This window comes from Muscardinus avellanarius (genome assembly GCF_963383645.1).
Source record: "Muscardinus avellanarius genome assembly, chromosome: X".
In the NCBI taxonomy this organism is placed as follows: domain Eukaryota; kingdom Metazoa; phylum Chordata; class Mammalia; order Rodentia; family Gliridae; genus Muscardinus; species Muscardinus avellanarius.
Window position 1 is genome coordinate 87,517,778 of NC_137792.1, and position 16,875 is coordinate 87,534,652.

The 16,875-nt window shown below is 37.3% G+C and overlaps 1 protein-coding gene across 1 annotated transcript in view; it reads right to left on the reverse strand.

The window, feature by feature from the left end:
• Positions 1 to 16,875, reverse strand: part of DOCK11 (dedicator of cytokinesis 11) — a gene marked incomplete at both ends in the record, with an annotated part of 236,379 nt that overhangs the window by 29,185 nt on the left and 190,319 nt on the right. The window contains 5 exons of the mRNA XM_080719505.1: positions 5,870 to 5,927; positions 6,010 to 6,225; positions 8,463 to 8,576; positions 11,672 to 11,854; positions 14,499 to 14,636. Coding sequence (XP_080575631.1) covers positions 5,870 to 5,927; positions 6,010 to 6,225; positions 8,463 to 8,576; positions 11,672 to 11,854; positions 14,499 to 14,636 — 709 coding nt within the window. The remainder of the gene's footprint in view (positions 1 to 5,869; positions 5,928 to 6,009; positions 6,226 to 8,462; positions 8,577 to 11,671; positions 11,855 to 14,498; positions 14,637 to 16,875) is intronic.

Here is a 16,875-nt window from a genome sequence, read left to right on the forward strand (position 1 = left end):
GCATTCTACCTCCAAGCTGTAACCCCCAGCCCTTTTTAATTTTTTTCTTTACAAATTTTGAAACAGTCTTGCTAGGTTGCTGAGAGTCTTGCTAAGTTGATTAAGGTTGTTTTGAACTTGTGACCTTCCTCCCTCAGCCTCCAAAGTGCTGGGATTACAGGCATGTGCCAACCACATCTGGCAGAAATAAGGAAATTTTGGCATGTTTTTTATTCCATAATTTTTTGGGGGGTTAAAAGAATAATGAATATGCAAAATCATCATTTTAGAGGTAATGTGGGTAAAGGGAAGAGAATGACAATCCATAAGTTCTCTCTGGTAGAAGGAGGGAGTGCTTAGGCTGCCTGAAAGAAGTCTGAGGGTGAAGTGGGGGCAGGGAGGACCCTATAACTTCTCCTTTCCCTGTCAGCTCCTTCCATGAGACAACAAAGAATCTGGAAGTGGCCCTTCCACTGGTATTACACAGTCACCCCTGAGGGCTGGGACAGGAGCCCCAGGCCCTTACATGTTTAGGCAACTATCCAATAGAACAAACTTTTCCTCTTAAAAAGTATAAAAAGTAGGACATCTGGTTCCAATGTGTTAGCTGATAAGTATTATTTTATCCCATCTTGATTAAAAATATTTTATAAGGGACTTCAAGAGAAATGGCTTAGGAATTTAAGAAAACAATAATTTTGGCAGTGGATGTGGATCAAGGATTTAAAATATACTCTAGCTCCCCTCTTCTTTTGTCATCATTATTAAAGGACACTTAGTGACAGAAAACAGAATTTTAGAGTCGCTTCATTATCTTTGTTACATAAGTTGGTCTTGGCTTGGAGTATGCCTCTAATCCCAGCTACTTGGGAGGCTGAGGCAGGAGAACTGTAGGTTTAAGGCCAGCTTGGGCAATTTATTCAGACTCTGTCTCAAGACAAAAAAATAAAAAAAGAGTTGGGAATGTACCTCAATAGTAGATAATTCATGAGTTTTATCCCCACTACCTCAAAAAATGTTCACTAATAAAATATTGAATAACAAGAAAAAGATATCAACTTGGTCCCATGTCCCTTAGTTCTTGGGCTCTCCAATTAATTTATGTGTACTAGACTCTGACTAAAAGATACAGAAGAAGCTGGGCATAGTGGTGTATTCCTGTAATCCCAGTACTTGGGAGGCTAGACAGGAAGATCACAGGTTTGAGGCCAGGCTCGGCAACTTAGAGATAACTTCTTTCAAAATAAAAAATAAATTAGAGCTGGGGGTGTAGCTCTGTGGTAGGATGCCTCTAGGTTCAACTATCAGTGAAAAAGAAAGAGGAAGAGGAGGAGGAGGAAGAGGAGGAGGAGAAGGAGGAGGAAAAGAAGAGAGTTAGGCTCAGTGACACATGCCTGTAATTCCAGTGACTTGGGAAATTGAGGCAGGATTTAAGGTTTGATGCTAGCTTTGGCTACTTAGTGAGACTCTATCTTAAAAAGGGCTGGGTTCTATCACTAGTACTACTCCCCCCAAAAGAATAAGGTTTTCTAATTTAAGCAAGAATAACTTCCCAGGTTTAAAAATAGATGGCACCTATAAATAAATATATAAACTTCTTTAAACTTAACTTTTTTTAAAAAATGGAAAACAACATTTTTCCCTCCTTAGCTTGAGAGCTCTTTAAGTTCTAGGAAGAATAAATATTAGAAAACCTTGAGATTATGAAATACTTAAAGTCCTAGTTAAAAACGTGGTTTCCACCTGTTAAAACATACCAGAGTTTAGTGGTTAGGATAGCTGGCTGTTGCTAATATCCAAATAACCATAGCAAAAATTGTATTTCTAAATCTCAAGGATTGATCCTAGAGATAAATAATTCTTGACTTCTGCTCAGTTTTAAAGTCTTTGTACTTGTGAAGGGAAAAAACTAAAAAAACTAAGGGAACATTTTAAACATATTTAACTGTTTTTGAAATCTAAAGAGTTCATTTTTATACTTAGTAGATATGATGGTAGTGCATGCTTATAATTCTAGTATTTAGTAGGCTGAGACAGGAAGATTGCAGGTTCATGGCCAGGCTCAGCAATGTAGTGAGGCCCTCTGCAATTTAGTGAGACCCTGTTTCAAAATAAAAAAAAATAAAAGCCAGGAGTAGTGGTGTACTCCTGTAATGCTAGTAATTGGGAGGCTGAGACAAGAGGATCACAGGTTCAATAACAACCTCAACTTAGACCTGTTTCAAAACAAAAATAAAATAGGACTGAGGTGTATCTTCTAAGTTGAATGCCCCTGAGTTATAATCCCTTGCACCAAAAACAAAAACTCATCACCCAAAACTCAGGTGTTGAAGGCTTGGTCCCCAACTAATGGCACTAATTAGGGGATGGTAGAAATTTTAGGGGTGGGTTCTAGTTGAAGCATGCCACTGGGAACATACTCTTGAAAGAAATATTGATACTTTGCCCTTTTCCTCTCTTCATTTCATGGCCACCATGAAATGAGCTGCTTTGCTCCACCATGCACTTCTGCCACAATGTTCTGCCTGACCACAGGCCCCAAAGCAATGAGGCTAGATGACCCTGGACCTAAATCTCAGAAGTTGTGAGCTAAAATAAATCTTCCCTTCTTTAACTTAATTTTTCTTAGGCAATCTGTCATAATGCTGAAAAGCTAACTTACGTGGTGAATAAGAAATTCTTCTTCTTCTTCTTCTTCTTCTTCTTCTTCATTATTATTATTATTATTATTATTATTATTATTATTATTATTATTATTATTATTATTACAGTACTGGAGATGGAACCCAGGGGCATTATACCTCTGAGCTATACTCCTAGCCCTATTTTTTTATTCTTTATTTTAAAACAGGGTCTCACTGAATTGCAAAGAGCCTCACTAAGTAGCTGAGGCTGGCTTTGAACCTGCACAATCTTCCTGTCTCAGCCTCCCAAATGCTGGGATTACAAGCGTATGCCACCGCGCCTGGCTTAGGAATTCTTATTTTAGATTTCTATTAATTAGAAATGTAGTAGTAACCTAATTTCTCTGAAAGACACACCTAAAGTCATAGTTAATTTTGTGCTTAGGATTCTTATATTGGTCAGTTATTTGGCACACATTTCTTTACACTGCAGTGTAAAGAAATTTCAACATTTCTTTATACTGCAGTGTCATTGGCTTATCAGTGATGTAACTAAGAAAACCCTCAAACAGGCCTGATTTTGATCATCTTTTTCATTTTAAAACCACATATAGGCCAGGTGTGGTGGCACACACTTGTAATCCCCAAGCTTGGGAGGCAGAGACAGGAGGATCGCACAGGTTCGAAGCCAGCCTCGCTGGCTTAAGAGACCCTGTTTCCAACTAAAAATATAAAAAATAGGTATCTGGGAGTGTAGCCCGAAGGTAGAAGGGTTTCCTGGAACCCCAGTACCACCAAAAAAATAAAAATAAAAAATAAAACCACATATAGCCAGGCGTGGTGGCGCATGCTTGTAATCCCCGCGCTTGGGAGGCTGAGACAGGAGGATCACACAGGTTGGAAGCAAGCCCCAGCTACTTAGTGAGGCTCTCTGTAACTTAGTGAGACCCTCTTTTCAAATAAAATATAAAATAGTTCTGGGAGTGTAGCCTGGAGGTAAAAAGCCCCTGGGTTCCATCCCCAGTCTGTCTCTGTCTGTCTGTCTGTCTGTCTGTCTGTCTGTCTCTCTCTCTCTCTCTCTCTCTCTCTCACACACACACACACACACACACACACACACACACACACACACACCACATTATTAGCTGGGCATGGGGGTGCATGCTTGTAGTCTCAACATTTGGGAGGCCTAGATAGGATAATCGTGGTTCACCCACAGCCTCAGCTACTTAGTGAGGCTTTTTTCAACTCAGTGAGACCCTGTTTTAAAATAAAGAAAAAAAATAAGGCTAGGGGTATAGCTTAGGGGTAGAATGCCACTGGGCTCAATCCCCAGTACTGCAAAATAAATAAATAAATAAATAAATAAATAAATAAATAAATAAATAAAACCACATATTGGGAATGGGGATATGGCTCAATAATACAGCATATGCTTAGCATGCTCAAGGCCCTGGGTCCAATTCCTAGTACCAAATGAATTAAAGAATGAATGATGAATAAAATGTATTATAAAGAGAAAACTAGAATTTAACAATTTCAAACACAAGGACTGTTCAGAAGAATTTTATATCATCAACAAAGTATTACTTTTTGGGTATTAGGGATTGAACCCAGGAGCATACTGAGTTATACCTCAGATCCATTTTATTTTTTTTAATATTGGAACAGGCCTTGCTAACTTCCTGAGACTGGCCTCAAACCTGCAATCCCCTTGTTTTTGCCTCCCAAGTACTGGATTTATAGGTATATGCCACCACAGTGGTGTTAATTTAAAATATAAGTAAAATGGTATTTGGTGTGGTGTCATATGCCTGTAATGCCACTACTTGGCAAGGGCAGAGACAGGAGGATGGCAGGTTCCAGGCCAGCCTTAGCCACTTAGTGAGGCCCTCAGCAACCTGTTGAGACCCTGTTTCAAAACAAAATATAATAAAGAGCTGGGAGTGTAGCTCACAGAGAGAATATCCCCAAGTCTACTCCCCAGTACCAAAAATAAATAAATAAAATATAAGTAGACTGGCAGGGCATGGTGGCACACACCTATAACCCCAGGGGCTTAGACAGCTGAAGCAAGGGGATTGCAAGTTTGAGGCCAAACTCATATGTTAGCAAGATTATGTCTCAAAATAAAAGTTTAGGGATGTAGCTCAGTGGTAAAGTGCTCCTGGGTTCAATTCCCAGCATCCATCTATTCATCTATCTACATATACATATATAAATCTGTGTATATATAGATATGTGTATATATACATACATACACATACATACATACATATATACATACATATGAGGTGCAATGTCTCTAGATTCCATCCCTAGTACCAAACAAAACCCAAAACAAAACATTAAAACAAGTTCATAAGTTTATATTTTCATTACCAAAATCAGAGTAAGAGTGATATCCAATAAGCTTGTTCCCTTTTGCTCTGTCACTTATTTGTTTGCCTTAAAGGAAGTAGCTTTTTTCTGATAGTGATAGATAGGTTTTCTTGATTGCAATCTCCATGGATGTTTTTTATATTTTTATTTTTATTTTTTATTTTTGGTACTGGGGATTGAACCCAGGGTCACTCTACCACCAAGCTTCATCCCCATCCCTTTTTATTTTTATTTTGAAACAGGATCTCACTAAGTCGCTGAGGCTGGCTTCGAACCTGCAATCTTCCTGCCTCAGCCTCCCGAGTATTGAGATAACAGGCATATGCCACAAAAGCTAGCTACCAATCGATTTTTAAACCTAGCCTGACTGTTTTACTATTTGAGGTTTGATAGTAGTCAACAGTGTTCTTTTTGGAAATAGAAACTATCAGGGCAGAGGAATCCTAAGCTGTTGGATCCTGATGCTCTTCAAAGCTGTGATCCAGGTGTCACTGCACTAAAGTGGCTGTGGAGACCCGATCTGTGAACAGATCTTGGCAAAGTTGAGTTGGATGAGGGGAAAATGAGTGATTTGTTTTATGCAGAGCTTCTCATGAGCCCAAAGAAGAATTTAATTTGTGGCAGTCTTCCAGGATGACAGTCTTGGAAAATAAACACTTGGCATGAGGCCCAGCCTTGTACTATTTAACTTACTTATAACCTCCTATGACAGCACAAAGCAAAATGAACAATCCTGGCTTCTTTTATACCAACTTCTGTTGAATACTTACTGAGGCTGAAAGCGAACATATTTTTCAAAGCTCACAGTCATAGTTTCGCGCTACAAAGATCAAAATTGTCGTGCTAAAAGAAATTCCCCCAACTTAGAAGATAAAATATCTTACTCTTTCGGTGAAGAAATTCTGCAACCAGAGCTGCTACATGGACATAACACATTGCAGCCTGAAAAAGGATGACAAGAGAGAGGTGTCAGAATGTGGCCAAGGGATTTTGAAGGGTCCTTTTAAGAACTTTAACTAGTCACCTCTGAAAAATCTCCATTTTTTATATGAATCTTGGCCATGCTGTCAAGCCAGGTTTTCCTGAGCTCTGGAGTACTGGCATAGGACTTGGCTAAGCTATACTGGAGATCAATTAGCATTTCAGGGTCTTTCTCATGCTCCTTCATTTGGGCAGTGGCCATAAGAACTGTTCGAATCCTCTTGGTTAAGTCTTTGACTTCTGTAGGAAAAGCAGTTGCCTAATTTCAAAACAAACAAAAACATTATGTTTAACAACATTGTCGATATGCTTTTAGCCTGAGCATCCATTCCTGGGAACAGAAGATGATTTTACTTCACCTTACAGTTCTGCTTGCTATATTGCATGTGGCATATCGAAAGAGTTTTAAGGTAGTTATGTTTAAAATATATAACTAGCCAGGCATCAATGGCTCTAAACTTGATGACAATATATTCAAAGTTCCTAGCGGCCATAGGGGTGATCTATGCTTGGCACTTATTTATAATTCTCTTAGTTAAGCACTACTCTTTATTATTTTACCAACAGGAAAACTGAGGCATGATGTGGTTAAGCAGCTTGGTCAAAGTCTCAAAATTGGCAGGCAGACTTGAACAACCAGGCAGTCTGACTCCAGAGCTAGAGTTCCTCAGCCACTTTTTCATACTGGCAAGCATACTGACCCCATCTACTGTCTACTACATATGCTCAATTGAAAATCAGACTGTATAAACTCCAGTACACACACATGAAGATCCTAAAGCCCAGAATAGTCCAAAGAGTTTAGATCATTAAAATATAAAAATATTTTTTGCCTCAAGATCATTAAGTTAGAGTTTCCTCTCTCCCCTAACCACTGTTAAGAAAGTACCATCACTTCTTTTTAATCTCATGGGGTAGTCACAATTATCTGTTTGATCCAGAAAAGATGAAGAAAGGATAGAGGGGTTCTTAATGTGAATATTATAAAATGTGACCTATAAAATATGACCTTTCCCAAGAATGTGGATGACTCATTTCTCTGGAAGGAAAAGCAATGGAATCTTCTTCCCTTTTACAAGTGTCACTGGAAATTGGGACATATATACCAGGCAACAAAGAAACATGTATTTTTACAATGCTGTAGGTTTTAAGCATATAGAGTAGAGGAAATGGTTTTATTTTAAAAACTGCCATTAATTCCTTTAAAAATAATTATTATATGTTTCTATAAATCATTTACTGAGGAAAAGACAATAGAGTTTATTGGTAACAACTATCCTAACAGAAGTCATTCTAAGTCATTTTAGAAATAGTAAAAAATAAATAAATAAAAAGATCCCCCATCAAGACAAGACAAAAAAGCTCCATTTACTTAGAAAAAGATGCTATTCAGCCTATATAACATATTAAAGATGATAAAAACTGGATAACAACAAAGTTTTGGAGCATGAATAAAAGAGTATAAATAGTATATGTTGTTTCTATGCTTGTGGGATTAGCTGGAACATATAACGATTCCATGGGGAACCAATAGAACTGACTAAAAGGCAAACTTTCCCAGCCTGTGAGTAGCTGGCACTACTCTGTGTTTTTCTCAGTGTAAGCAACATTCCTATGGGAATGTTTTTTGGTAAATATTCTACACATTCCAAACATCAAATATGCTGTGACTATGAGTTTTTAGTTTTTTCAGGCTTTATACAATATTGGCAAACATGCTTGAATATGACCTTTCCCAAGAATGGAAACGATTCATTTCTCTGGGAGGAAAAGTCCTCTACAGCAAAGGCCTCTTCCTTCCTTTTACATGTATCACTAAAGATTGGGACCTGCAGGCCAGGCCAAAACAAACAAACAAACAACAAACAAAAGACAGATGCATTTTCATAATGCTATGGGGTTTAAAGATATAGGCAAGAAAAAGGAATGATGATCCAGGTCTTGGCTTTGGCCTCAATGAAAACTGGTCCTTAAGAATGATGGCTTTGGGCTTGCCAGTTAGTATTGATAGCAAGTCACAACTAGTTAACAGATAATTTTCAAAACTCATAAAACCAACAAATAATGAAACCTTCTGTACCACTTCTCATCTGTTGGCAATGGATCAGGCAGCTGTTAACTATTCTGAAAATTGAGATTTTGTGTCAAATTTCAAACTCTGTGCTTAACTAAACAATATGACAAAAGATAACAGTTGTTAAAGAAATGATTCATTTATTTCCTAGAAAGTTTAGAAATAAGGCTCAGAAAAAGATACACATTGTACTAAGCATAAATCCATTCAGTCAACTGATGTTGAGTATTTACTATATACCAGGCGGTATCCGGTGTGCTGGAGATCCACTGGTTCCCAAGATAAAACCCTCAACTCATGAACTTACATTCTATATACTTTATACTATTAAAAGTTATAACTAAATGACAGTGTAGCTCTATAGTATAAATCCTGCCAATGTTGAAAGTGGTTCTAATTTATTACTCGAAATGAGAACATACCTTCATAGGTCTGTCACTATTTGCAAAATTATTGATAATGAATAAAGATTCCTGAAATCGTGATCCTCCACTTAGGGCTACATCAGCTATCAGCTGGCTTACAGCAATTATTATCTGTGGGAAGAATCAAACATTATTTTTCAAATGGCTTTTGAAAAATGCTAGTAATTCTCACCATTATATAAGCATGAGCACAGTAGTATGAAATGATTTATTTACAGATTCTAATGATACACTCTGATAAGAAAATGATGGTCAAGATTCTACATTGAACATATTTGCAAGATAGTAGTTACAGCCAAACTGAGACTAAATAAAGGTTTTCTTTGGCTTCTTACTCCTTTTCACTCATCTGTTTTTATACACTGGACTCCTATGTCCAATCTTTCAGCTCCCGTAATTGGTTTTGATCAGAACCTGCCCAGTTTAGTAGCAGTTTATGTGATAATCTTTGTTGGTCCTTTTTAATATCTCAGACTACCTTAGGCTAATGCCCAAATGGTTTATGCTACAATGTTAATAGTTGAATGCTTTACCACTATCCTGGGAAACAAGATATAGAAGTAGCTAGCTATAACTGTGTGCTGTAGAGTAAAACTTGGATTCAAATCTTGACTTCATCAGTTATTCACTGTGTGGCTCTGGGCGACCTATTTAGCCTTTCTGTATCTCATTTTTCTCTTTTGTGAAGTGGGGATATAGTAATTCCTACTTTACAGAACTGTTGTGACAATTAAAGATATCATAATCATAATAACCTTCATTAACTCTTTATTGAGCACATACTATATGCCAAATACTATTATACATCTTCAAATTTATTCACTCACCTATACTTTAATAAAGGACTTGAGAGAACTGACTTTTTGGTCCAGAAGAATGGATCCTAATACAGTAATTTGAGGCATATTGGCACACAAATTAGAAAATTTTGGAAGAAAATGTTTGCTTTTACATGAAGTGAAAAGACCTAATATGTAATTAGCCAGCTGGCTCTTATATGTCAAAGTAATTATAGAGCAGGTGTGTATGTGTGTATGTGTGTGTGTATAGAGGGAGGAATGTAATCCAAGGGCATTCTACCTCTAAGCTACACTCCCAGCCCTAATTTCCCTATTTTATTCTTTTATTTGGAAATAGGATTATACTAAGTTGTGGAAGGCCTCATTAGGTTGCTGAGGCTAGCCACAAACCTGCAATCCTCTTGTCTTAGCATCCCAAGTACTGGAATTATAAGCATGTGTCACCATGACCAACTATATGTCAGATTTTGAAAGGAAGAATATATTGCTATTAGCTATCCACTGTACTGATGACATTATTCAACAAGCTGCTGTTTATTTCTCCATTGATAATTCATAGAAGATATAAATATGACAAAGGATATATTTTATTATTAAAAGGCCCACAAAGCCAAAAAGTCCCAATTGTGATTATGTCCGGAGCTGTTTCATCAAGTAAAAACAAAAGCATGGATATATTAAATAATAATTACTATGTAATAAGTGGTCACTGTGTTCTAAGTAATAACTACTATGGAATAAGTGCCTACTATGTGTTGGGCATTTTATTGGACATTGCACACATTTTTTGTGTGTTACTGGGGATTGAATTTGGGAACATTTTACCACTGAACTAACCTCCCAGCCTTATGTCTAAGTTTCAGAGGTCCTTGCTAAAATGCTGAGGTTGCCATGAACCTGTGATTTCCCCCACGTTCTGGGATTACAGGTGTACACCACCATGCTTGGCTTTATTTTTGTATGTATGCTTTTATTGGTGCATTATAGTCTCACATAACGTAAATCATGTTGAGAATGACATACACACACACACTCTTGCTGGCTTTATTTTTAACCCTCATGATTACTCTGCAAGGTAAAATATACTTGGCCTCATTTTACAGGTCAGAATACTGGCTCAGCCAGACTGAGCAACTTGTGCAGGGTCACATAGCAAATAAATAGTTAAGCTATGATTTAAGTCCAGGCAGATCTTTTTTCTAAGTCTATGTTTTTCTACTATTCCTTGCGATTGCTTTCACTGCTTTGAGAAAAGGGTCTCACTCTGTCACTGAGGCTAGCTCTGAACTCTTGGGCTCAAATGATGCTCCTGCCTCATCTTCCCAAGTACCTGGGACTACAAGTGTAAGCACTGAATCCAGCTCAATTTCTTTTAGTTTTAAATGAGTATGTTAAAGTATAAAAAGCAGAAACTGCATTGACTGCTATATAGTATCTAATAAGTGTATTAACTGAACATCTTATCTGACCTTCACAAAATCCTCTAAGGTAGACAACTAATATTTCCCTTATTTTATATTTGAAGAAACTCAAGTACTTGAGAGGCTATGGTAATAAATTGTTCCAGGTCATGCATGTGTTATGGTCATGAAATCTGAACTACAGCCTGCACTCATGACACTTATGCCCTAGAACAGCCTTATCCAAGAAAAGTATGATGTGAGTCACATGTGAAAATTTAAATTGTCTAGTAGCTATGTTAAACAGAGATGAAACGTATCTATCATCAATCTATCCATCCATCCAGTGGTTTGAACCCAGGGGTGTTCTTCTACTTCCAATGCCATACCCCTAGTCCTTTTATATTATTTTTGTTTTCAAATAGCATCTCACTAGGTTCGTGAGAATCTCAATAACTTGTTGAGGTTGATTGTGTGTGTGTGTGTGTGTGTGTGTGTGTGTGTGTGTGTGTGTGTGTGTGTGTGTGTTTTACTGGGGACTGAACCCAGAGGTATTCTATCTCTGCACTATACCTCCAGAACATTTTTTAAAAAATTGAAACAGAGTATTACTAGGTTGCTGGGGGCCTCACTAAGTTTCTGAATTTGGTTTCAAATCTGTGATCCTCCTGTCTAACCCTCACAAGAACTAGGATTATAGGGGTCTGCCTCACACCTGGCTGAAACTTATTTTAATACATTTTAGGTAACCCAATATATCCAGCACATCATGCAAATATATGATCAATACAGAACAAATAGGATACTTTATTTTCACATACTTAATCCTAGAAAGCTAACATATTTTGTACTTCAGCATATCTCAATTCAAACCACCCATACTTCAAGCGCGATATGGCCACATGTGACTAAGTGCTGTTGTACTGGATGGGGTCTCTCTGAATGTAGATCCTGATACAGATTGAAGACTGAAGGATGATAAAAAGGAGCTTTGATTTTCACTGACCTGCAAATGTGTCCTCAAAAAGGTTTTCCTCTTAGTGTATTCAAAGTTGTTTCGCATCAAAAGATACAAAAGTGCAGATGCTTCATTCCTGGTTGAGCTAATCTTTGAGGTGCAGCACTTTAGAACCTCATAGCAAAATGCAGCACACATATTCACTCTTCCTTTGAAAAAGGCCGAAGGGAACTAAAGAACAAGGAAACAGAAATAAGCACCTGAAGACCCAAACATAATAACCAAACATAAAATCCATCAAATACTGAGTGCTTATCACATCCTCACCTAAAACTATGCTCAGTGCTCAAGAATACAGAAATCAGCATGAGACTAGGGCTCTCCTTTCCAGGTACCCAGAACTAATTAATGAAAAGTCCAGTATGTGTAAATGACAGAAAAATTTGATCAGTATCTTACTACAAAATGAAAAGGGACTTTGTATAAACACTACAGATTGGAGAAGAGCTCAAGAGAGTCTGAAATCTTTAACTGGGTACTTGGTAATATGTATTCGATGAATGAATGTGTGTATATATGTCACTGTCAACCTGATTTATATTATGATGTAAGACTATGATGTAGCAATACAAGGATATTAAAAACAAGAAATGGTAGCTCTCAAATGGGGTCTCAAAAATGGGCAGGAAAATCTGCATTGCTTGCTTTTTTGCTTATAATATTTTGTGCTACTGGAGATTGATCCCAGGGACATCTGACCTCTGATATACATCTCCAGCCCTTTTTATTTTATTATTTGGAAATAGGGTCTCAGTAAGTTGCTGACAACCTCACTACATTTCTGAAGCTGGCTGCGAACCTGTGATCCTCCTGCCTCAACCTCCCAAATATTGGGAGAACAAGTGTGTGCTACCACACTAGGCTTGCTTATTAATTAAAACAAGTTTCTTATATTATGACCTCCCAATCGCTGAGAAAATTATAGCTGAAATTTATTCAACAGAGGTTGCTCTTTTAACAAAGCGGGATATAGGCAGACAACCTTTACACATAAACAGTGTTTAAAAAGATATGGTGCATGTCTTAAAGTTGGGAAGCAGCAACTATGGGGTTGAATTTACTTGAGTGGATTAAAAATTGCATTGTTACAGAACTAGAAAATTTTAAGCATGAAAAATGATAATAGCCACCGGGCGTGGTGGCGCATGCTTGTAATCCCAGCATTTGGGAGGCTGAGACCTGGAGGATTGTGGTTCGCCGACAGCCTCAGCTACTTAGTGAGGCCCTCTGCAACTCAGTGAGACCTGGTTTCAAAATAAAGAATAGAAAATAGGGCAGGGGGTGTAGCTCGGAGGTCAAATGCCCCTGGGTTCCATCCCCAGACCCCCCCACACACAAAACAGCCTTATACTGAGCACAAATAATACTTATACTCATGTGAAGATGTGATCATTTGTGATGTTGCTTGTATAAAAAGTATATATACATATCTTTTGTAGTGTTGAAAGGAAAACAGTACTTTATATTCTTTATCATATCACTTTTTGCGAGTATTGAATATATTCTTGTTTATTTTTCTATGTTCTGTTTTGAGTATCTGAATGTAAAAAATAAGAGTAAATGCCCTACATGGTGTGATGCTGCATTACATATAAAATTGTGTGCATATATTACATTTTGTCTCTTGAAAAAAAAGGGTACAAAAATGACTACCTAATTTTCAAATCAGCCAAGTGCCCTGTTACTTTGAGAGTGTATTCAGTTTGCTTTGTGAAATATAATCTATAGATATAACATAGTCTTGTTATAATCTTGCAGGATTACATGTATAGACAAACAACCAGTAAGATGCTTCAGAGTACACAAGGGGTGTTTTCAGTGAGTGTGAAGCAAGTGCAGCACTCTGCAGTGTTGTTAGAAATGCTTAATATTTTCTGATTGGTGGTTGGCAAATCTCATCAATATTTCACATGATTAAACCAACGCTTGCTGGACAAGATACTCTAGTGTGCAAATACATACTTATGCGAGGGCATGGCTGTGGCATAGTGAATCCTTACACTAAGTCTTCTACATACATAGGGCATGACTTTGAGAGGACAATGGCCAAAATTATCAACGACTTCCTAACTGCCAATTCTAATGAATCTCTTTTCCCTCTTATCTTATTTGACCATGTATCTCATAACAATGTTGGAACTCTTTTGTCCTTTGTCTTGCATGATAGTCTTTCTTGCCCTTCTTCCTAGCCCATGACTGACTTTCTTGTTTCTCCTTTAGAGATTTCTTTTCTATCCCTTTCTGTGTTGTTCCTTTTCAATGTTCTGCTCTTGACCATGTGTGAGTTCCTGACTTCCATCACCTGTACTATCTATATACAGAAGAAAAAAATAAATAGAAAAAAAATTAAAGGAAATGACACTCTTAAAAAGAAATCTACTGAAAAAAGAAAAGGTGAAAAATAAAAGCAGATTCTTATTTTAGGAGATTCGTGGTAAGGTCCTCTGTATGCATATTATTATTATTATTATTATTATTATTATTATTATTATTATTATTATTATTTGGTGGTACTGGGGTTCCTGGAAGCCCTTGTACCTCTGGGCTACACTCCCAGACCTATTTTATACTTTTTTATTTGGAAACAGGGTCTCTTAAGCCAGCGCGGCTGGCTTAGAACCTGCGTGATCCTCCTGTCTCCGCCTCCCAAGAGCAGGGATTACAAGCGTGTGCCACCACGCCCGGCGTTTATTTTATTTACAAAGGCAGAACTTAGTGGCTTAATTAGTTGATAGGAGTATAAATTAATACAATGATCCTCTTTCTTTTTGCCATGAAGAAGAGCTACTGGCAGCTCTAAATCTTCTCTCCTTACCTTACTGATGAAAGCTCTCAGAGAGGCAAATACATGTTTCAGTGACACTTCAGACTGTCCATTTTTGAGAAAAGCAAGATGAATATCGAATACTTTCTTCATTAAAGGATTATGGCCATCATTGTTTAAAAGTTGGCTCTACAAAACATGAAAAACATAGTTTGCAGAAATGCTTAATTCATGCCCCATTATGAAATGTAGAACTGGCTTTACTAATACCTGCTTATAAAACTGTTTAGAAGTTTCAAAAAGTAAAAGCCTCTCAAATTTAACTTTAAAATACTTGGGCTATCTTTTTAATTTGGAAATTTAAAAATATTACATAAACTAAAACTCAAATACTTATGCCTAGCCTGGGCGTGGTGGCACACACTTGTAATCCCATTACTTGGGAGGCCGAGACAGGGGGATCACAGGCTCATGGCCAGCCTCAGCTACTTAGTGAGGCCCTCTGCAAATTAGTGAGACCCTGTTTCAAAAGAAAGACTAAAAAATACGGCTGGGGGTGTATCTCGGAGGTAGAGTGCTCCTGGGTTCCATCCTCAGTACTGCAAAAAATAAAAACAAAAAAAAAAAATTATGTCCAGACCGGGCATGGTGGCGCACGCTTGTAATCCCCGTGCTTGGGAGGTGGAGACAGGAGGATTGCACAGGTTCAAAGCCAGCCATATGTGCTGGCTTAGGAGACCCTGTTTCCAAATAAAAAGTATAAAAAATAGGTCTGGGAGTGTAGCCTGGAGATAGAAGGGCTTCCAGTAACCCCAGTACCACCAAAAAAAAAATTATGTCCAGCTTTTTTGTTGGGGGGGTGTTGCGGATGGAACCCAGAGACTTTCTACCTCTGAGCTATACCCCCCAATCCTTTAATATTTTTTTCTTTTTAGCTTGAAACAGTGTTTTATTAAATTGTCAGTACTCAACTCGAATCTGCAATCATCCTGTGTAAAATCATACTGTTAGCAAAATTATGATGTTAGCATCTTAATTACTAGGATTATAGGCACATGCCACCATACCAAAGGCAGTTGAGAATTTTAAAAAGATAAATCATTTTTCCAATACAACACAGCAAAATATAGAACTAGTATCAGAATAACATTTTCTATTAACCTATCTCATATTGCTTCTTAATTAAGAAATCAGTAACTTAAAAATAAAAGTAAGGCAACCAGACTTTGTATTTCTCTGAGTGAGAATAAATAATTTAAGTAGTAAGAAATATATCAATTCTATTTTTAAAGTCTATTATCTAATTTACTTTTTTTGGTACTAGGAATTAAACCCAGGGACATTCTGCCTCAAAAATATACCCCCAGCCTGTTTATATTAATCTGGAAACAAGGTCTCACTAAGTTGTTAAGAGTATTACTAAGATCCAGGTATGGTGGCACACACTTGTAATTCCAGTACTTGGGAAGCTGAAACAAGAGGATAGCAGGTTCATAGCCTGCCTCTGCAATTTAGTGAGATCCTATTTCAAAACAAAATAGGGCTAAGGGTATAGCTTAGAGGTAGAAAACCCCTGGGTTCAATCCCCAGTACCCCCCCCAAACACACACACCTCATTAAGCTGCCAAGGCTGATCTTTAACCTGTAATCCTCCTGTTTTAACATTCCAAGTACTGGGATTACAGCATGTGCCAACATGACATCTTGTTATTTCAAATTTAATGTTCTAGATTCCACTATGAAAGAAAACACTCAGTATTTGTCTTCCTGAGACATGAAAATACCATTCAAGCCAGATGTGGTTGCACATATCTATAATTCCAGTACTTGGAAGGCTGAAACAGGAGAATCACAGGTCCATGGACAGCCTCAGCTAGTAGTGAGACTTCATCAACCTGGGAAGAACCTATTTCAAAATAAAAACAGGACTGGGGGTGTAGCTTGGAGTTAGAATGCCTCTGGATTAAATTTCCAATACCACAAAAAATAAAATAAAAATTAAAAACATTATTCATTAACTTCTTCAGACCTATCTTCCCACCCCTCAAGAAACTACTCAATAAATTACATCTTGTAAAAAAAAAACAAATGATATGCAAAGTTTTAATAGAGCTAATAGTAACATCAATATCCACAATCTCTGAATGGTGTCTGATTGTTGTGATTCTTCTTAGTCAAGCACTGGGGTTAGATAATGGGTGTAGGTTTGAATCTTGATTCTGTCTCTGGCCAGCTCCTTGTGAGCCTCAGTTTCTTTTTTTTAAAAATGGGAATAACCATAGTGTTTACATCATAAGACTATTATAAGGATTAAAAGTAAGTTTGCATTTCTATTTTTAAGTTTGAGATATAATTTACATGCTATAAATTTATCAGTTTTAAGTGTACAATTTAATTAATTTTAGTACATTTATCAAAGGAGTTTTAA